Source organism: Chlamydotis macqueenii, chromosome 4 (assembly GCF_036417535.1).
Source record: "Chlamydotis macqueenii isolate bChlMac1 chromosome 4, bChlMac1.mat, whole genome shotgun sequence".
NCBI classification, from domain to species: domain Eukaryota; kingdom Metazoa; phylum Chordata; class Aves; order Otidiformes; family Otididae; genus Chlamydotis; species Chlamydotis macqueenii.
In genome coordinates this window covers 26,264,010-26,286,610 of record NC_141559.1, presented here as the reverse complement: position 1 = coordinate 26,286,610, position 22,601 = coordinate 26,264,010, and the positions used below count along the sequence as shown (strand labels likewise).

Here is a 22,601-nt window from a genome sequence, read left to right as displayed (position 1 = left end):
AAGTCAAGTCTGTTTTGCCCGTAACGGTAACTTTAAGGATTTTCTCCCCGTTCTTATCTCAAACTTCGAGCCATTTTTCTTATATTATCTCTCCCTATTCTCTCAGAGGGTGGGGGGGAATGAGAGAGAGACTGCGTAGTCTGGTCCCGATCGGGGCTGAACTACAACAGTGTTTTACTTCAAATTTTTTATATTTTCCTTTAGCTGTTAATGTTTCACATATTAAATTAGACAACTTCAGGATTTTTTAAGAATCCTAGAAGGAGAACACATGCTTTGTCTTTCAAGCAAGCAAAGCTGAACCAAGAGAAAAAGGTTACTCTTTGGAGCCCTTGAGAAATAACCAGAAAATTAACCTCAGGACTAAGCATTTGTACCACTGGTAATGACAAGCTTTAAGGATTATTTTTATTTTTCTTGCAGTAATTAAATATGAATTCAGGGTTGGTCTGCCATACTCTTTTTTAAAATGGCAGTAGGCTAAACAAGTATATCTGGAACAAAAAACTGACAAGTTATATCAAATTAAATAAAACATTCCCTGCTGACACCTATTGCAATAAGCCCATATAAGAAAAAAAAAAAAAATCAATTCAAAGTGAAAACTAGATATTTTCTTTTATTCATTACTTGGTCATCTTTACAGGTCTACAGCAGAAGAGAATCATCGGACAACTCAATGAATTCCGAAATTAAACAAAGAAAGCAAAAAAAAGTTTAATTATGCTACATAAAAAACCCTCTGCTTTTTCATTACATATAGTGAGAAAATAATGCTAAGTACTTCTGGAGATGATGATGAGATAAAGATGAGGACACTTTACAGATGTTTCAAAACATATTTACTTTTTCGATTTATAGATAATCTATCCATAGTCAAGGGTCTAACCGTTACATTTTCTCCTACAAACTACTAAAACCAGACACTACCCAGCAGTTTAAATAGCATATGAAAAAAGCTGCATCTATTTAACAGCTGCAGAACTCATAGGACAGAGGCAATAAAATATAAAAAAAGACAAGAGTTAAAAAATCCTACTGCAAGAATATTAACTGTAATAAAAGAGAAGACATTAAAACCAGCAGCTAGTTAGGTGCCAGGACATAATAGAACCCATAAGGACAGGCAAAGAATGATGCTAAGTTAGGGAGAAAGAGTCTGTTTTCAGAGAAGAACTTCCTGACAGACACCACAACAAAGCAACATGAACGGTGACTGTGTAGTCCCCTTCTCGTAAATAAATCAGGCGTCAAAGGTTGATCTGCAGTTAATAAGAGGCCTAAGCCTTCTCCAAGGATTTGTAGTATTCTGTCAGCACAGTCCAAGCCTTAGGAGCCATGAAGCCTTCCGGTGGGTTTTGTCCTTCTCGAGCCAGCTTGCGCATGCGGGTCCCCGATATAAATTCAAAGTCTTCATGGCTGAGAGAGTAGGAATGGGGATAAGAGGGGAGAGAGAGAGAGGAGCAAGGAGGAAGGAAAAAAATAACATATTTTAAAAGCAGGCAAAGTTGCTCATATTTCTTCTGCTTTCTTGATACTTTATCAATTTCTTCTTGGGAGTATAATGCTGTATAGCAACTGTTACTTCCAGACATTTGGCCAGCAATGCCAGTAAATCTCTAGAATATGCACCCTCTACAATATTTAGCTTGGGTAACTCCTGAGGTTTAGTGGCATGGTCCAACTGATCTCCTGCGGACTGTATTGAGTCTGTGCTTCCATCTAGACTGGCTTGCTCTCTATGAGGAAACAGGGAACTGCTGTTGAGAGAGAACCATGTCCTTCATGTCCTGTCTCAACCCTCTGCCAAGCAACAGTAGCCATCCTATTCTATTTTGCACCTCACCCTGTCATGGCACCAGACTATGTGCTGGTTGAAGAGGGTCATTTCAGTGTCACTACAGGATGTGAAAAAACAACTTTGCATGAAATCTTAGTGAAGGACAGTTTGCAGAACAGAAAAAAGCCTCAGAGTCTAGAAGCAAGCTTCACAGCTTCCACAGCTGGGCCAGTACAAGTCACTGAGCACACATATACCTTTATATGCGTATCAGTAATATGGCATATCCGGTTGAAAATAAAGAAAAAAGCAGGGGAATAATAAAAAAAAACCTTCCCCTAAAGATGGTTTTCCCTGAAAAACAGAATTCAGTTGGACAAATGCACAACTGAACCGAGATTCGTACTGTTTATCATTGTTAACATGACAATCTAAATTAATATTAACTTCTCAGGTATGTAGTCATAAGCAGCAAAGGCTCCATAAGTTTAACTCTTACTCCTCACAGGACAAACAGTAAAAACAACACAAGAATGTTAGAGTTGCACCAAATGCTCCAAAAGAAAAAAAAAATTATTATTAAATTAAATATGCATTTTTACTTAGGATATTTGCTCAATTTGCAACATGTATGCATTACTCATTCTTTATTTGTCTATCTGAAATAAAAGCCAAGTATTGATCTCAGATGCATATGACTTAGATAGAAACAACTGCTAAGGGTGTGCATCAGAGGGCAGAACTTAGCTCTAAATGCTAAGCTATGCTCAGTAGGGTATGGAAGTTAGCAAGATGCAGCAAGCATTCCACAGTTCCTTTTCACAAAACCAGTAGCCCCATAACATTTTTATTCAGACTGTATACATTTACATGGCAGCACTGCCATACATGCTCTTTTCTTATTTCTCTCAATTCAGGACTGTGGATTCCTGAAGTGTCACAAGAAGGCAAAAAAAACCTACTGTGCTTCACTTCTACGAAATATAAATTACATAAAAATGAAAACTTAAAGCTGATGTAAGCCTATGGGTGAAAAAGTTATGTCACTGCTATTTATAAAGGCTGAAAATTTTGTTTCTTGGCAGAGAGATGCCTACTGTTCACTAACACTGCTTGAAGGTAACCTCTGTTCTTTGCAAAGAATTATTTCTATAAAATACATGTGGGAAGTGATAAGTTTGGTTAATTCTAGTGAAAAAAATACTAAGTCTTCAGGTGATCAGGAAGGAAAGAGCAAAGCAAATGCTATAAAATTTCTCTACGTGTGGTTTTCTCCACAGTGCGGTAGCAATGCCAAAGTTGAAGCATTTAAAAAAAAAAAAAGTTAGCTGCTTCATCCCCTCCTTGCCTGTTAAGTTTTCAGAAAAACACTCAACTCCCTCCTGTGCCCTACAAGTTAAATAAAGGTACTAAGACAATAACTTTAGGTATGCCATATACATTCCCATCAATAAGACCCCTAATTCCTTTAGCTTCTTCTTATCCCTAGTTGCATAAAAATGAGCTCTAGGAATTGGAGATACCAAGAAAGAGAAAAACACAAAAAGAAGCTAAGGACATCTATAGAAAAGACAAGAAACAGAAAAAAAACATGAGTGAGGATCATTTAAGAAACACACTACATTCAGCATCTCATAACCTTTCTACAAATGTTTCAAAAATACTATTAAAAAGTAGAAAGTACTAATGATGCTCTCTCATTATTCCAGACTTCACTTTTGAATGGGTTTTTATCTTAAAAAAATAACAAACATTTATCTTAATTAGTAATCACTAAAGTGACTCAAATGGAGCTTTGGCAATATATATTGTATGTTGAAATAACACAGTAATTTTGGCATTTAAAAAAAAAAAAACGCATTTGCATTTTTATTGCTTCCAGTTTAATACCTAAAACATAGTTCCACTTTCATACCTAAAACAGAGTATTTGAATAACTACTCAATACTCATTATCTTCACTAATGGTCAAAATCAAGTCTCTTGAATATCAAGAGATTTTCATTAAGTAGAAACACCTTATGAGTACTGGCACTGTGCTGTGATGTGAACCACAAGCATTTTGAAATAAAACATATGAGTAATTTGCTTTTGTGGAAAAAGAAACCAGAAAGAAGAGTTAAGTAATTTTGTTCATAGTGAACTTTGAGGATACTAGGAGTTACTCTACATAAAATGGATTTAAGTATAACATGAGGGGGGAAACATTTGACTATTAAAGCTGCTATGAAATATAAATGCCAAAGTCATCCAAATTCTATTCTCAAGTGAGATTTGGAATGACTTTCAATGAAACTTAACCCAGGCCTTTTCTGAGCATGGGATTTAAGTATCTTCAGAAAATTTTTATTCAGTGGCTGCTGGAATTAGCTTTCTTTGAGCCATGATGTATGTTAGTAAACGCTTGTAATATTGATTTGACCTTTTACTACCAATTGAGTTTGACTAGTATTGATGCAATATTTGGTGCCAGAGCAATTAAAAGCATTCTCCAAAAGAAAGGGGGGGGGGAAAAAGCAGAAATAAACGCACAACAAAAACTTGTCAGCAGAAAACCAGTCTTGAAACGTATTACATTGAGACTGGTATTTGTTCCATGGCACAGCATCCTAGAAACCCTATTACACTCACAGTGTGGAAAAAGGCTTACACATACACACCATGAGATCTCCTTACTTATGGGAGACAGGGTGAGGCAGACAGAAAATACATAACTTTGCTGTGTTCTCATACATCTAGCAAAAGGAAAAAAGTAATCTTTTCTTACATTTCAGATTGTGCCCTCCTTCCACACACAAAGCTATATGTATACAGAGACACCCACAGGTGCACAAGATAATATTTTATATTTGGAAAGTAGTGATTTATTCAGAATAACATAGGAATAAATTTTTGCTATTAATTAATCTTCAAACTATTCACAGTAACTGAGCATCAGACTCAAAGGACACTACAAACCATGCACAGAATTCATACCCCAGTTCTTTCCTTTCTTTCATTTACAAAGACTAATGCTTTAATCCATTGAATGGACTTCCCTTTTTTTTTATGCATTCAGTAGTTACTTTTACTATAATACCACAAGTGACCCCAGCAACAATGACAGCTCTTCCTGCTTTGTGATGAGCCCAAACACTCTAAGAGCAGTGTGTGAGACTAAGATTTCAAAAGACCTTACAGTTCTTGTGACAAAACAAAGAAGTTATCACCAGTTTGCAAGTGGGAAATGACCGTGAAGATTCCTGCAGTCCCACAGGAAACCTCTGCCATATTTCTGAGGTGTCAATACAGTACCTTAAGACAGTGACTGAGGAGAATATTTTTTCCACTTCAACAATTATTTCCAACAAGTTTAATCTAAGTATAAAATATATTACATAATTGATTTTCCCTTGGGTGCACTAAAGATTAGTCATAATCTTGGGAAACTTGATCTTCTGTTAGGGATCTGGCACAGAGCAAATTAACTTCTTGGAATTCCCATTCTCTGTGGAGGGCAATGTCTGGTGCTCTCAAGGTCTTAAGAAATTACTCTTAAATTCAAGACTTATGATAAAAGTACAGACCATTCATTCATAGTTTTGGCTACTCACAAAAAATATGGTTTTTAGAAACAAATGTATGGAAATAAAACAATAACACGACTTATTCACCTTAGCGTGGCTTTAAAATGACTGCCATCTTCTACACAGCTAGTAAACATGAGATTAGATTAATTCCTAGGACAATTCACTGCCTGCTTATCTGGGGTTCAGTCCTTTAACAATTCTCCTTCTTCAACTTCACACTTCCTGAACTGGATCTGTCTTGAGGTGAAATCTAACCTTACAACCCTTTTCAGAAGGATTTTCACTGAATTTAAATCTGCCTTTGCAGCATCAAGTCGTGACTTACATCGTAACTCCTACAGGAACAGAACGTTACCCCTTACAGTGTCAAATCTTTGTTATGTCAGCCTATCTTATGCCTTGGAAATGCCCCATGATGCTGAATGAACTAGCTAGTATCAGCTAGGTTCAAAATCTAACTAGCCATGAACAAACTCTCCATGAAAGTAGAATATAATAATGTGATTAATATCAACATAGGCAAAACAAATCCCTTATCTGCTGTGAATGAAATTCCTGTCTGAACGGCAGCAGAGTTAAGTCTTCTGAGCTGCTGTAGTGTTTCAATGTATCCTAAATTAGGTACTAATGTTGATTGAGAAACCATATTTCACATAGCTAAATTAAGGAGGACAGTCAAATGTGCTCATCTCAGCCTCTTACTATCACTTTAAAAATCAGGTATGACACCAAACAAATTTGGGAACAGCATGTACTTAGTTGGAACAGCTGTCTTGTAAATATGACTTGAAAGTATTAAAGCAGTCATGACAACCATGTTAAAGGTCCTGGCAATAAACTATATAAAGTTAAAATCTATCCTCTTCACAGACACCCGTGCTTCATTCACATTTTACAGAAAGCATGAACACTCTGCTCTAGTAACCTTACTCATGGGGTTTTTTTTTTTAAAAAAAAATGACCTCATCAGCTTTTCGGGGTTGGGGGGGGAATCAATTTTTCCAGACACTGCTGTGGCTTTTTTAATTGCCAGATTAATTTTCTTTCTTAATTGAGTTTTTTTTTTCCTCAGCAGCAGTCTGTGGCTGCATTTTATAGGACTGATCTTCTATAAAGAACTGGGAATCTCTGCTCACCCGAACTACTATTATTAAGCCACCAATCCCAAATGACACTTGTCTGTGGTAACTGTTTGAGAGGCCTTTTTGGCTGAAGAAAAATACTAACTGTTTTTCTGAAGGGATTTCAGCATTGGGTAGGGATTTTTGCAGGGTGGTAATGGTTTTTGTTGCCTAGTTGGTTCTTTGGTTGTTTTTTCTTTACACTTCAGTCTAATAGTGCTTCACAGATCAGACACTCATTTGGAATTTCTCCATTATAACTAGAATTCTTCTTATAAATTCTTTTGAAATATGTTTGGATATATTCAATTATTGATCTGAAATTCTATTAAACCTAAAATGGTAAAAACCATGACAAGCAAAAGATTGTACCAATATTCATACTGGTTTCTATATGTATTCTTTCTTCAGAATTCTGTTGCAAGCAGAAATACCCAAGCTTCCCACAGAAACTTGTATTAGGCTTGCTATCTGACTTCAGCAACAATAAAAAGGGATTTATTTTTTTTATTATCCTCATTTTGACCAATAGTAAAATAAAATGAAGTTAGCACTACCTGTGCTGCTATATATCGCTTCAAATGCATTCCTCAAATCCCTTTCCTAAATCTTAGTTTTAGACACATCTTTTTCAAAAATATGTTTTAAGACTGTGATTCCATGAGGTACTAAACCTAGTTCTAAGATGTCCAAGAAACAAACTAAAAATTGTGGTGGATTCGTGAAGTAAAATACAAGTACACTCTCGAGTCATTGGTTTTCACAGGTCTTCATATTTTAAAGGGTAACTTTAGTCAAACAATTTACGTAAGTTAAACTTTGTGCACCACTCTGCAACTACAGTTGCTGTACAGCTAGTATAAAGGCTTTTACATCAGACTTTTCTTACTCTCTTTCCTCACAATGCTCCATGATTATCCCCGAAGACAACCAGGATCTCTGCCTTTCCTTATAAGCAGGGGTACATGTAGATACACCTGCTGCCAAGTGACTTCAGCTCCACACAGCAGCACAGCAGCTCAACATTATCAACTAGCAGCGTGAGGCCCTGATGCTCAAAGTTAACAGTCATTTCTCAAGACTGTTCCCAAGCAGAGATACCAGGTCTACTGAAACTCCAAGGGCAGGATGCATCCTGGGGGATACTAATAGACGTGAGAAACAAACTTACCTTCGATATCAACTCCACAAAACTGCACTTGCATGGACATTTTTGGGAGCTGAAGGCCTTAAGAACAATGCTATCTTAGAATCTCAGGCAGCACATTTGAGGAGTAAGGGCCTTTGTTACTAATTTGGAGGCAGGGCCAGCGATAAGCTTTTTGACACTTCCCAGGCTTGCCACGAGATCATGAGCAGCTTAGCCACAGTAAGGTATCACACAGTCGCCCAGTATCTTATGGTACATAGCTGACCAGTACCAACCCAGCATGTCAAAACCTACCCCAGCAGGCATACACGGACCACTTGCTATCAGCAAGTGTTACGTATTTTTTATAAAAGCTGAGCATGAATGTTTCGAGATGTCATGAGCAAAGCAACTCTGCCACTGCTAATGCTGCAGCACCAACTTGTCAGACATCCTCCTGGCAGTCAGATCAAGCTTTTGGTAACCTCTCACCACTAGCCAAAGATTCACCTCCCTTTGTCCCCATGGCTTGGGATTGCCTTCAGAAGCAGAGAGATGATTCACTAACATCAGCAAAGACCCCAACTGCAACAACTTTGGCATGTCTTTGCTGCCAAGCCAAGTGTGGGTCCAACTCTGCTGAATTAGAAACACACTCAGGATAGCAGACAGTGTCTGTTATGGCTTCTCACAAGCACCTTCCCACATAGAGGAGTCTAGAAGGCCTGAAAGAATAGAAGAGAGGAGCACTCAGGGAAAGAATAACTACTTCCAGCAGCTAAGACACACTGCTCACGTATAGCTCAGTTCAGTGAGTTTCAAGTGAGGAAACTCACTTGTCATAACCTTCCATGCATCCATTAGTGATGTAAATTCTTGAATTGCCTACTTAGCTGTCAAGTCCCCAAGCCTCAAAGGACTGAGAAAGGTCTAATTGATTTCCAAAACAAGTCAGAGCAATGCTTCTATGCATACAATCCTCTTCCCCATATTTTCATGCTGTGTTTTTCACCAGGTAAGTGGTGAGCTCAGGAGAGATTTCCACAAATATCACTTTTTCACATCTAAGGGTCTTCCACCAATACTGATCCTCTTAAATGTCCAGACAATCATCTGTTCCCTGCCATCCTCCTTACAGAGTCAAAGACCACATGGTCCACGAGTCTGCCACATTTTCAGTATTACACAGACTACCCTGAAATGCAGCCAGCTGCACCCACCCATGCTCTAACTCTGTCTGCAGCCTACCACAGTGTTCTGTCTATGGCAAGCAGGAGCAATGATGACCCTCTCTTCAAGGAGTCTGCATGTGTCCGCATTGCCATCTAGAGGACTGCTGCCACATGCCAGTCCACCCCATAGTTTACAAACAGTATCTGCAGAAGGACAGGACAAATCATCTTCTATTCTGACAGCAGGATGATAAAACTGCACACTAATAGCAGCATAGTCTTTTTTCCAAGACAGTGACAGTAACAGAAAAAAAAAATGCCTCAAACCAAAGGGTGCCCACAGGCATGATGAAAGGATAATAGGGTGCGCATAATGCAATCTGTGACAAAAGGCAAAACCTGTTATCGCTGAGATTTTTTTTTTTTATCATTTTCTCTGGCTAATGACAGAGGTACAATTTTAGTCCACTTGATCCAAATCAACTCTGTTCTGGTCACAGAACTAATATTCTCCTACAAAGGTTTTCTGTTCCATGCAATGGGAATTCTGGCCTCTCACATTGCTACACCCCTTCTATTCCAAATTTTTAAGAAGTGACACATCAGTATAACTACTTCACTTTAATCTTAGTGTATTTGTCTTCTAAAGCTTGCCAAATTATTTGGTCAAGAAACAGGACAAGTATCCATAGTATCTACTACAACAGCCTTTTGAACATTATGTTATAATGTACACAGCTTTGCATAAAACTAGCAATATTTACATCACAATCTAGTTACTGTGCCCAGTAATGAAGACTTCTAGATGCATCTCAAATAATGAAAGGCACAAAGGTAGTAAAGTATTCAACAGTTTAGGAAAGTTTAGGAAAATACTTTCACGTCATATACACTAGAAGGATCCTTCCCTCTGATTTTATTCCTCCTAATGAAAATACCATATGTAAACAGGGCATAAGTTTGATATGATGCTCCTGTCCATACAATGCTGCAATGTCAGCTGGAATGTTGCCTATATGGGAGGGAGGAGAAAGGAAGAACAACATCAGCAAACTACAAGCCTCCCTGATTATCTTAAATTTTAAAACATCTGCAATGTAGAAAATAATCAGTTTTATAAACACATATGGACATTGTCAAGTAATACACAGTGAAACTATTTTAATTCTTGTCAGGTTTCAACAGTTTTGCCTTTATTATGTTGCTCATGATTTCCAAACAACATAAGAACATACCATAAATTTATATTTAGTTATGTAAGAGACAATGACACTTTGCAGCTTTTAAAAGTAAAAGCAGACTAATTCAGGTGTTTGGAACTTACTGCTGAAATACAAAGCAGTTACATAACTTACAATTAAGGTTAAGCCAGCACACTATCTAGTAATAAACATAATTCATGGTAAGAAAGACACAAGCTGCTGAATAAAACTTGTTGGTTGACTGTCACAAGCCACAGTGACATCCTTGGGGACTTTTATACTCAGTGTAACTGCAGTATAAGCAGCTGAAGAACAAGGGATAAGAGACAGGTTCATTTTTACAGATTAATCCATCCCATGCCGATTTCATGCTTTCAAAGATGAACTGTATTGTACAGACACACTACTTCAATTAGAAGCAGTAGGAAATAGAATATAAAAACTACAAGGATTTTTAGAAAAACATCTTGCTTGACAGTTTGTATTTCAGTACTAACTTCAATTGTACTGTGATGTAAAACAAAAGTACAGTTCATTAATCTGAATAAAGAGGTTTAAACTGAAAGGACAAGCCATCTTCCCAGTTCCACTCATTGGCACCAAAGCAACCTGGACTTAGGGTATCATTTTACATTAATGTTAAACAGAGTAAATAGCTATTTGTCACCCTCTCTTGTTCACTATCTTGTCCTTGCTGCACTCTCTCATCATTTCTCTTCCATCACATCTGATGTATACCTGACATCTGAGAAGCATATTTAGAAAGATAAATCAGCAGAAAGCTAATCTTACCATTATAATAAATAGTAACATTTTTCTGTGGATTTAGCATCTGTGCCAACATGTTCCAGAAATAGAGAAACTCCAGTACCTGGGAGGAAAAGGGGAGCTTCCAGTGGCAGCTAAAGTTGGATTGGGTTAGTTACGCTGTGAAACCGCACCCAAATCATGCTAAAGTCAAGTTGCATTCATGATTTAAAACCACATCTAAATATTGCCATCTTTGAGCAATATGAATTTAGTAAAAACCATTTTTTTAATGTGGGCAGGGGGTAAAAGGCAGCTATTGCTCCAAAAGTCTTAAAACAAAAATACTACTTACTGATCAGAGTCATAATAATCCATGCACTTCTTTTTCTTATTATAAGCTGCAACTCTGAAGGGTACAATTTCCAGTGCTCGGAGGCCTGGAGCCATTGTCAACACTTTGGCACCATGGGTTGGTTCATACAGATCTTTCCCAGTGTCAGGGTGTGGCATTCCTGCTGGATCTCGCCCTACAATGTAGAAGTTAGCTCCTGCAACCATCCGTGATCTACAATGCCACTGAACCTAGAATGAAGACAGAGGAAAACAGCCAACAGAAGAAAACAGCCAACAGAAGAAAACAGCCAACAGAAGAAAACAGTCAAAATATGACCTTTAAAATGTACGTGCATTGTATAATTACCACTTCTTCCCTAATCAGACATGATTTTTATCTAGAGTCACAAAAAAAACCCCAAAAATCAATTATGTGAATCACCATCAAACTTACAGCTAAGGCATACTATTCCCGTTTCATATGCACATTATGATACTTTAAACGTTACTTTAGCACAGGGTTTGGAACAGTATAGTCAGGGTAAGAAAGATGGAGCTCATCCATTTCTACACTCAGTTCTTCCTGATGTTGTCACTCTGCATCCTTTTTCTTTTATATAAAAAGATTAACGCAAAAGCAGTTGCTTTGGGAAGCTTAGTGGGATCTAGCCATATATTGCTCCATTTTAATGACAGTAATTTCTCTAAGAAGACATCCTGACCAATAGATAGCTGCCAAAGATCTCACTGGAAGAAAGACAAGATAGGCTACTTAAACACAGCATTCATAGAATCATAGAATGGTTAGGGTTGGAAGGGACCTTCAAAGGTCATCTAGTCCAACCCCCCTGCAAGGAGCAGGGACATCCCCGACTAGATCAGGTTGCTCAGAGACTCATCCAGATCTAATCAACTTATCTACACATTAAAAAAGAAAAATGCTCAGCATTTTCACCCAGTGTGTGTGACAAGAATGTTATTCAAGGAAGGACTTTAACACTTAGTCTGCATGAATATTAAGACCCAAAGGACATATAAACTAGGTACATACTGCACATGAATGCTTAGAATAGACTTTCAGAGCACTAGAACTGCCTATTTATACCACAAGCTTTCAAGACAAAACCTGAAAAAGCAACTCTAGCTTTGGTAAATACTTCGCCATTTTTCACTGATCATTCTGAAGTAATTTTATTCTAACACATCTGTATGAACTAGTGAGGAACCAATGTCAAAATCAGAAACTTTAGCTTTACTGAAATTTTGCTTGGATGTACCAGCTCCCTTCCATCTGATATTTGAAGTATTGTAAATACTGACAAATAGCTTTCCAACATTTCTTCCCTGCACATTTCAAAATGAGTGGTTTCATAACTAACAACTTCATTTTTATTTTTCCTTATAGCTTAGTTACTACAGAGGAAAAAAGTTTTTAGACTTACTATGTTACAGGACTGTTGGTGAATTTTCTTAATTCCTTTTGATATGTAATATTTTCAATAGAAAATTTAACTGTACAGTACAGGAAAAGTAAAATAACTAGACACACCACTTAACGAAATGTCAGTATGTTCTCTTCCTGGGAAGTATTCCCCTAAAGGAATTGTCATACCATCTATATAGCTTAGTATCTGCCAAAGGATATTCAGACAAGAGTTTAAAAAACTAGTAAGTATATAACAGTAGTTTCTGCGTTTATGTGTAGCCTTACCTTCACACAAAACTGAAGAGCCTACCCAGTAACTACATAGTGCAAAATAGCTTCACAAGTCGAACAGTAATAAACATCTGTCAAGCACTAAAGGGGGAAAAAAATGGGAGGTGGGAGGGAAAAAACACACAAATCTTAGGACAAAAATTGCTGCCACTACCTTGTAGTAAACGGACAATGTGATGGATAAATTTCCCTTCCATCACAAAATAAAACAAAAAAAAATCTGCATCTGTGTACTGCAAGTCTTTACATAAAACAATCAGTGTTTCATATTTTAGTCACTCTGCATGCTGTTCTATGTTAATAAGCTTTAAGCAAGAAGCTCAAAAGTGATTTCTCAGAGTAGTAACTACTAGTTCTATATTAGTTCTATAACTAATGGCTACAGAAACTATTCAAGGAGGAAATCTTCCAGTCAATATGGACAGTTCTGTAAATCAGTAGTCAGATAATGAAATTAGGAACCAGTTAGGAGTTACGAGGGTATCAGTTCTCACCTTGATCACAGCCAGACATTATACATGATGGATTCCACTGCTATTCAAGCATATAGGGTGCTGTGGAAGTATCTGGATGCTGACAGCTATGCTAATAATTTTAATATTTATGTTACAAGCACAGAGTGGGCCATACACATGAAATTCCAGCATACCACAGAAGCTAGCAGCGTATTTTCTGAAACTATTCTAGCATAGTTAAGAAACTTAACAGCAAGAACTCAATTTTGAAAAAGTGAAACTATTTGACTAAGACAATTTAGAACATTGTAAACCACGTTTGAGACATGAAACTAGCAGCTCTTTTCCCATTTTTATACATCCATGCTACTTCAGAACATATTGATTTTCCTAAGCAGATTAATTTATTGCATTTTGATACAGAATTTTCCCTTATAGAACTGTTTATTTTCTTCCAAGGTAACTATCAGGAATGTTAAAAACCAAAAATGCTAAACTGATGTTTATGAAACATGTCCATTAAAAACTTTACAGACTGGAAGGCCATAGCCATCCTGTAGATAACCATACAAACAGTTGCTTGTTGTTCTGTAAAGCAGTTGTGCTACAGAAACAAATCTGGTACCAATGTCTTTTAAAGGATCTATGGAAAAATGATTAGAAGACTCTCTTTTATTACTTGGCTACAAACATTATTGTCAGGCTGTACTCTGAGGTCACTGGAAATGCCATACAAATTAGGAGAAAACTCTTCTTCTGCTCAGAATAAGGATTCTGGATTATGTTACTCCTCATATGCTCATGAATACCAGACCGAAATGGAAGATTTCTGTTAATTCTCATAAAAGTTCTATGGGGAACAGTATAAGATTCCCTACAGTAACTCACTCACATGCCTCAGCTAGATCTGGACTACAGCTTTTTCTCTGGACTGAAAAGTAGTGCAAGCTCTGTTTGATCAGTCCACTGGCTAGCAGAAAGTAAGCAACACCTGTCTAATTTAATTCCACTGGTCAGATCTCCTATCTATCAAAAAGCTACCAGAGTTAACTTCTTGACCTTGGTCAGAATTTGAATTCCTGTGACTCATGGCAAAGGGGTGAGGTAGGGCATGAGAGCATTTATTCTCTCTGCTGCTTGCCACAAATCTCTAGGGATTCCAATCCAAGATCTGACTTCTAAATAAAGTGTTGCCAAAGAATTATTTAATATAAAAGCCTTGAAATAATTTTCTCTGAATTAAGAATGCCAAAAAATAAACACGGCCTTTTTTTTTCCTTCTAATTTGTGTATAGCTCTCCAATATACAAACTTGTTGCTTAACAGTCATAAAACTTAAGTATCCTAACATTCAGACAACTATTTGGTATGTTAACAAATCTTACAATTCCTTCTGAAAGAGACTATAAAAAAGGAGGAAAGATTAACTCATTATCATGCCCTTATAACCATAAAGAAAGAAGCACATAAACCAAATATTGTCTTCCATAATTTCTAGCAAAATCCTCCAATGTAGAAGTTTCTTCATAGAAGAATGTTTTGGTTGATGACAGAGGGAGCCTTTACAGTTTGGTTTCCCAAGGAAAATTAGTCTCCTCTCTCCATTTAAAAAAAAACCACAATGCACAAGCATCAGGCCTAGCACGAAGTACTTTAGTGCACTATCAAAGGAGGTTTGTTTTGTTTTAAAATCTTGATGTATTTACCTCAGTTGGTCCAGCATACATCATGGGGGAAGGGAATATAGCCACCACTGTTGTTTCTGGATTCAAGATTCCCTCCTCCAGAACTGCAGCATGTTGCTTCATGCGCCACATGAGAGGAACATCATCCTCCTTTGTCCAGCCTCCAAGTGGATGCAAGAGTAAAACTGGGCGCCTGTAGCCACGTTCCAAAAGCTGCTTATGAGTATCCTGCATTAAAAGAGCATGCCCATTGTGCACTGGGTTGCGTAACTGGAATGCAAAGACAGCATCTACGGAGGAAAAAGCAGACAAAAGATCTAAGGAAAGCAAGTTATTTTATCAGGAGTTCTACAACCATAGAAAAATCTTCAAACAGTACAATCTTTCCTCTGAACTTTATTAAACAAGTATAACAGCAGTCGTTACAGGTCATTAAAGGATTACGAATTATTATAAAATCAGTATACTCAATAAGCAAAACTAATAAAAAATAACCACACTAAAAAAAAAAAACAGAAATCATCTTCCTTAATTTTTGAGATTTCCGCAGAATTACTCTAGTTTCTCCAATAGCTATGATCTTCTCTTTGGATTTTTCACTTGCATGACCATATAATATAAAGTTAAATTCTAAGAGGAAATCAAACTATGCTACCTCTCTTAAAGGCTCAGTGTATCATCAGGAAAACAAATGGACATGTTTGCAATAAAACAAATAAAAGATGATTTAACGTGCCTTAAAAAGTTTCCTTCATCTGAACAGCTTAGTATACTTTACACACAGTAAGAATAAAGCAAGGCTAACTGCTATTCCAAAGTATTGCAAGCCCTTCGATGAAAAACCCTTACACAACCAGGATTTCTCCCTTCTGCAAATTAAGATGAACTAAGGTACCCTACAAGACAGCAAAATCACCGTAACTGAGAGGCTTCCCAATAAGGGACCAACAAAATCTAGAGAACAGGGTTTTTTTTGGGGTATCAAATATATTTATTTAGGAGCTAGCTAAAACAAAGACTGGTATCTCAAACCCACAGATCCTGGAAATACTGACCACACTGAAAAAAGACAGGAGCTCAGGACCAACCTCGGCTTGCATTCTTGATGTTAGTCTCATCACTCACACTTAGAAGAGCTTAGCAGCTGCCTGCCAGTTGCTGCCACAATGAAGGAAATATGTTTGATGGTTCTCTGCTTTATGACTTTACTCAGCCTCTTATTTATCTGCCTAACACAACTGCTTTAGAGAGAAAAACTGTTTTGTTTCTTCTGCAATATAAAGCCACCAGTTAGGTCAAATTTTTTAACTGTGATACATTACACTTTGCACCAGTCTGCTTGCATTACTGTCATAAGCTTTGCTCCCCAGAAGCAGCATGAAACAGACTTAAAAATAGAAAAGCATGAAAGCTGAACACTCAACCACACCTCTACAGTTTTAGCCGAACCTGATAATTTTTAAATCACACTCTACCACATTTTAACGTTATCTTTTCTTGCATTAGTAATATGTCTAGTGTGCATGGAAAGATAAAATTCTGAACCTGAAGCATTACCAGCTTCTCTTGTCTATTTAGGCAACACAGTGCCCAAGATCATAAAAATTAATACAGTAAAGGCAAAGAATGCCACCTAAGAAAGCATTCAAAATTTTTATCCTTGAAACAATATTAATCCCCATAGTATTAAGGCAGCAGTCATTTGGATAAATCTTTGCAGAAAGAAACAGAACAAGAAACATAAGAAACGTGTACTCACCGGCATTCATTTCCTTGAATTTCTGCCTTAGTTCACTTGGAGTGAGACGGTATTGATCAAGTCCATCATTCCAATAAATACGATCAAGGACCTGTAGATCTCCACCTACAAGCCAGTTCCCTTGCTCCATGACCATCTAAGAAAATAAAATTAAATCTTTGTCAGGATTGGTTGTTACCTTCTCCTGAGCATCTAGAGCATTGCAATGGGGGCACATCTTTACCAAGGGAAGAGTTCCAGGTTACTTTTATTTGACAGTCTCAAGTCAAACATCAATGTTTTAAAAAAATAAAAATAAAAATTAAAAAAAAAATTAAAAAAAAAAATCACTGGACCATAGTCCAGACATGTTATACCAAGCTGCAAGAGAGATGCACAAATCTTCAGTAGGCATATGTCTTCCTTTCAAAAATAGAGGATTTTTTTTAATATACAGAAATGCAAGTAGCCAGTACTCTTAACCAACATTATTACATGATAAAAAGAGATAGCAGCTGGAAAGTCTAATATATTAAGTACAATGAAGTTGCACACTTTACAGTCATTGGTCAAAGCAAATGCAATTCCAGTATCACCCTGTAGCTTACAAGATCCTGGTCAGCAATAAAGTTACAAATAAAACAGTTCTGATTAACTACTCATCCACTTTAATTGACAAATAAAACCAGAATCTTTGAAGTAGGATAACTTCTGGATTTGTTTCAAGGTAGCACTTTAGCAAGGCAACATATATTGTACACTCACTAGAATTCTTTTGATATCTTCAAATATCACCTCATTCTTTATAAGCAAATAATTACAGCAAGCTGCTTAATGTACTCTAGCAACGGGCACGGAAATCACTTGGAAATCATTAATTTCTGAGAATGTATTTGCTTTTGAAGATGGGACCACAAAAATCTTCCAAGTTTCGTACACATTTCTGATATTTTTTTAGCCTTACATAATTTAAAGATGACAATAAATGTGGATATAACATAACATATTACACGCTAAACCCACAAGCCAAGATGTCAAAATTAAGTGTGTATTTTTCAATTCATTTTCGCTCTGAGACAGAGGACCTGATGGAATTAAATGACACTACAGTCACCACCCCCTTCCCAAAGAAAATGCCAGAGTTTGACATCTTATCAAGGTGGGAGCAAGGTGTGTTAAAGATATGAAGATCAGAAAACTCGGTATCTCTCAGGCACTCAAAGATTTCTGATTAATTCAGAAGGGTCTATGCACACATTCATCTACTGTCATGATACTACACCCTAGTACAAACATAAGAACATAGTTCCTCATCTTCTACGTTAGTTTCAGCCATGTCACTCTGTAACGGCTAATGCATTATACTAAATCGCTCAGATCTTGTCTGAATGAGATTTTTTTAGAATTTCTTAAATTTGTGTTAAGTTTTCAATAAACATGTAATCTTATGTTCATCAGCACAGAACACAAAGGGCTTTGAAAAATATTCCAGGCAGTAAAAGACTGTCATTATATACTAATAAAAAAATTGATTATACATTAATAAAGTAGTACAAAAATCCATAGTTGGCACATATGTATAACTATCAGTCAGATAAACACTTTCAGAACACATCAAATAGTTTCCCTTCTTAAGAACAAGCTCATAATTTGAGGCTTGCTTGATTTTTTTTTAATCTGATTTCAAGTCATAGCTGTAAACAAAAAGATACTAGAGAGACAAAAGGGGAAAGAAACATATTTGGGCTCAGCAGAGCTAAGATGCAATATTTACATCGTTGCAATGTGTATGTTACAACTGGAACACTTCAGTATGACATATACATAAGGTCATATTGAACACAATGGATTGGAAATAACTCCCCAGAGAGTTAAATGGTGAACTCACCAGGAACGGAGCCTATTTCAAAAGCATCTAAACCAGGCATGCTCCACATGCAGGCAGAACTGACGTTTTCTTGCCTTCACAATGCATATATCTGCTGATTAGGGAACTTTGATAATCCATCTGGCTACACAGAGGGATGTGTTTCCTTGGCACACTAGAGGGCAAAGTTCCCTCTTCTGTAGCACAGATTCTAGAGTACATTCTAAATTCATTTCATGTGTACATACTGACATTAGATTTTCACAGTAAGGCCAGACTACTCAACATCTACATAGGAAATTTTAAAAAAAAAAAAAAATCACCTGTTTCTGCTCAAATGTTTTAATTACTTCTCAAAGTAGTTTTACTGTCAAAATACATCAGTCACAAACATCAGCTTCATTTAATTTGCAGCTCCACAAACAGTACAGCTAATAGGATTAGATTTTCAACTTTTAAACACACACCTTGATATAGGGATGTTCCTTGCATGTTGTTCCCCATTGCCTAGCACAGCGTTCCTCTTTCCTGTGCTCGTAGAATTCGGGATTACGGAGAATGGCCACGCGGCGACCTCCATACACCAATGCAATTGCTGTACACCCATCCAGTCTTTCTTTGTCTTCTTGTGTAGCCGTTAGCACTATAGGCACTGAGAGGTTAATAACTCCGCCTGGAAAGTGAAAGGGAAAAAAAGAAAAAAAAAAGAAAAAAACAAAGAAAGAAAAAGGAAAAAAAAAAAAGAAAAAAACTTTTTCCATAGTAATGGTCATCAATATGGTCATCAATTATATGAAAATCTACCCTCCTAACAAGTTACATTTCAGGCCATAAGTGTATGACATAACAGGTAGTTCAAGTACTTATTTTAACAGAGGTTAAAAGTAACTTTTTGAATGTACTCTTGCACAAGATACATGTGCTAAAAAATGTGCAAGCACTGGGGTTTGAGAAAGAGCAAAGACAGTACTGAAAATAGCAAGTACTTATAGCTCCACACAAGTATTTAGATTGTGAGCATACTACTTTTTTGAGATCTCAAATCAATATCTTGTTCAAGAAGCTATATAGTAAGCAGAAACACACAACTGACATTTTAAAATAGATAATCCAAAATATTAGGCAAGATTGCTTCTGAAGTGCATATTGAGTGAAAAAGAAATAGCATTCTCAATAGACCCAATAAGGAAAGTCCAATGTGATAGAACCAGTCAAATGTACCCAAGTAGTTAGCATACATAATTCAACTATTTCAAAAGGTGACTTTTGCTGTTTACTTATAACTGTATTCAGATTCAAGCATATATATTTCAGAAACAACTATTGAGTCAGGCAGACATTTTGCATAGTTCATTCAGCTGAAAGCTTACCAGTTACTTTACTTCTAAAACTAAATCAATGTATCTGAATTTTAAGGTTATGTGTGCTCCTCATTTTTAAGCATTTACTTCACTGCTAGATGCTGGAAGTCTTGTTTTTCTTGACTACAAGAGTGAGCTTTGAGAAACCCAGTGGAGTAAATACTGCAAGTCTCATACAAAGGTTTGAATTCTAAAGAGCATACACTTGCTGAAAGAGTGCAAAACTTTTGGGTGGTCTCCAAGAGAAAAGTCATGGGCTCCTTGAAGTTAATTGGGGTTTTGCTATTGGCTTTAGTGAGGCCAAGACTCTAAATAAGGCTGATTTCCATGTTATTTGAGCAATACATTTTTTATAACCTTCTCTCAATTTTACCTTAAATGTGGTAAGAAGTTAAAAATTATGAAGCTGGATGAAAAGTTTAAGAGAAAAATAGGTCCCTCCTTCATTCATAATGCAAAATAGAAAGAATGCTGTCCATCTTCTCCTAAGTTCAGTCTTAGTGCTCAGAGTTATTTTCAAAAGAACTAGGTCACTAAATTGAGCTAAGAGACAGTCACAGAGAAGGTGATTTGCCACCCCCTAACTTGATAATTAAAAAAAATCCTTTTGCCTTTCAAACAAGTAAATGAATATTGCAAACTGGGAAGAGATCTCAAATCTGTCAATTATTAAAATTTTGTCAGTGATCAATAATAAATATATAATATCTTTGATATCTGTCTTCAGGCACTGTACAAACCAGAAACTGAGGCAAGCTAGCGGAGTGATTTGTTAAGTCACAGGTGAGCACAGTGTCAGCTTGAGACTATTTCAGGTAAGTTAAACTTAATGCACTTATCTCCATAATATAGAAGTCAGTCAGTATGAACATTGCATTTAGAGCCCAAAGGATGAGATGCATTGCAGGTATTATACAGTTTTCCTCTCTTCAAAATCAAAACCCTGGAAAATGACTGCTGCTGTGAGACTCCAAGACCTAACATACCAAGCAGGGTGGAAACTTTCAGGATGCTGTTTTGACTTAACTGTTGCCACTGCTTCATGTAGCGAAGCAGCTTTAAGGCAATCACATTTTTTCTAAAAGGGTTGTCATACATAAATGTTGCAGTAGATAACTAAGAAGAGTAAGTATGGTAGCATCTAGAGGAATATGACGGTTCTATTTAAACTTAGGACAGAAAATTGTTCCCATCAACAAGTTTTTCATTATTTTTTGTTACTCATATTTTTTGCAGCATACGTGAGGTACTAAAAACAATTGCAAGAGAGGTTTAAAAACTTGTAATATTGCCACATCTGAAACACTCACCTATACAAGGTCTTATAAAAAGCCTTATAAAAATCCTGATTTACAGAAGACTACAAGGGCAGAATAAGGAGCTACAAGCTATTTTAACAGTTGAATGCATAGCATGCCATCTGCAGAGAAGGTTTCACCTGGATGGACACACAGAAGGCAAATGGAATGAAAAAAAAAAACCTAGCAGTCCAAAATGATACTGCAGACTTTAGATACTCCAAAATAACAGAGTGGCATTATGTTGCCTAGCATAGTATCCCAGAGACTTACAGAAAAGGGAACAAGAAAAATCTAAGAGGGATAATAGATGCCCAGATCATACAATTGAAAGACAAGTGACATTTTTTTTAATTTCCCCTGCTATTTGGTCTCCAGCAAGAGAAGAGTAATGTAGAAGGAAGTGAGCAGACAGGAATTTTTACTATCCCTCTTTGATATAGAGTGCAAAAAAAAACTAAAAAAAAACCCTAAAAAGCTGGAGTAAAACAGAGCCTTCAAAGAGGAATAAATGAAAAAATGTAAGTTTCACCCTACCATCGAGTAGACAGTCAAAGTGAAGGCACTGTAGGTATTCTCTCTCTCTCATAAAGCCATTCAAGGGTGTTGCCCAACCTTCTGCTAGCACTTGCACCCATTGCATATCCACCTTGTAAAAAATGGAGAAATAGACTTATCACAGATAAAAGTTGTTGCTTAATGATTGACATCAAGTATTAATCATAATAGATCATTATTTACCCATATAATGCAGGACAGTATAAATGGAAGATGTCTCAGTATTACAGTTTTTAATCACAAAGAATTCAAAGTTTCTACAATTAAGAAAAAAGGAACAACTTTTTCCTCAATGTTCATATTTTTTGGCTATTTTCCAGTACTTAGACTAGATCAAATTTCCATGTGTTAAAAAACAAACCAACAAACAAAAGAAAAAAACCCCACAACAACAAATCTTATTTGTAAATCTTTTATAAAGTTCAACTTGAAAGAACTAGAGTCTCATTTGGAATTATTTTTTTACAAAGCAAGATAATAAAGAGGTAAGAAGAAAAATAATGCCTATAATTACCACAAAAATATCAGAATTATGAGGGTGAATATTAAGAGGTCTAATCTTTAAACAGATTAGAAAGACAATTTTTACTGCAGGAACTAGTGAGACAAACCAGAAGTAAAATTCTCTCAGGACTAGTACTTATTTTAGTTTAAGAGGTATCAACTTCCAGAGAATTTCCTTCCTTAGCACTTAAACAGTCACACTATGACTTAGTGTGTGGCCTCTTATTTCTGCATGTGCATTACTGAGCCTTGGTCAAGTCTTGCAAGTCTCTTTTGCAAAGAGCATGACTAATTTTATTACACTGTTAATTTATGCTGAGGCAAGCACAACACACATTTTCTTCCCAAGCTTGCATTATATAC

General features: G+C 36.5%; 1 protein-coding gene across 1 annotated transcript in view; it reads right to left on the bottom strand.

Moving 5' to 3' along the window:
• Nucleotides 1-592: 592 nt before the first annotated feature.
• PAPSS1 (3'-phosphoadenosine 5'-phosphosulfate synthase 1) overlaps nt 593-22,601 on the bottom strand; it is a 47,346-nt gene continuing 25,337 nt past the window's right edge. Inside the window, exons 7-12 of the mRNA XM_086747420.1 lie at nt 21,714-21,825; nt 18,985-19,190; nt 16,672-16,807; nt 14,934-15,202; nt 11,075-11,304; nt 593-1,419 (exon numbers count right to left, since the gene is read on the bottom strand). Of these exons, the coding sequence (XP_086603546.1) occupies nt 1,281-1,419; nt 11,075-11,304; nt 14,934-15,202; nt 16,672-16,807; nt 18,985-19,190; nt 21,714-21,825 (1,092 nt within the window). The 3' untranslated portion in view covers nt 593-1,280. The remainder of the gene's footprint in view (nt 1,420-11,074; nt 11,305-14,933; nt 15,203-16,671; nt 16,808-18,984; nt 19,191-21,713; nt 21,826-22,601) is intronic.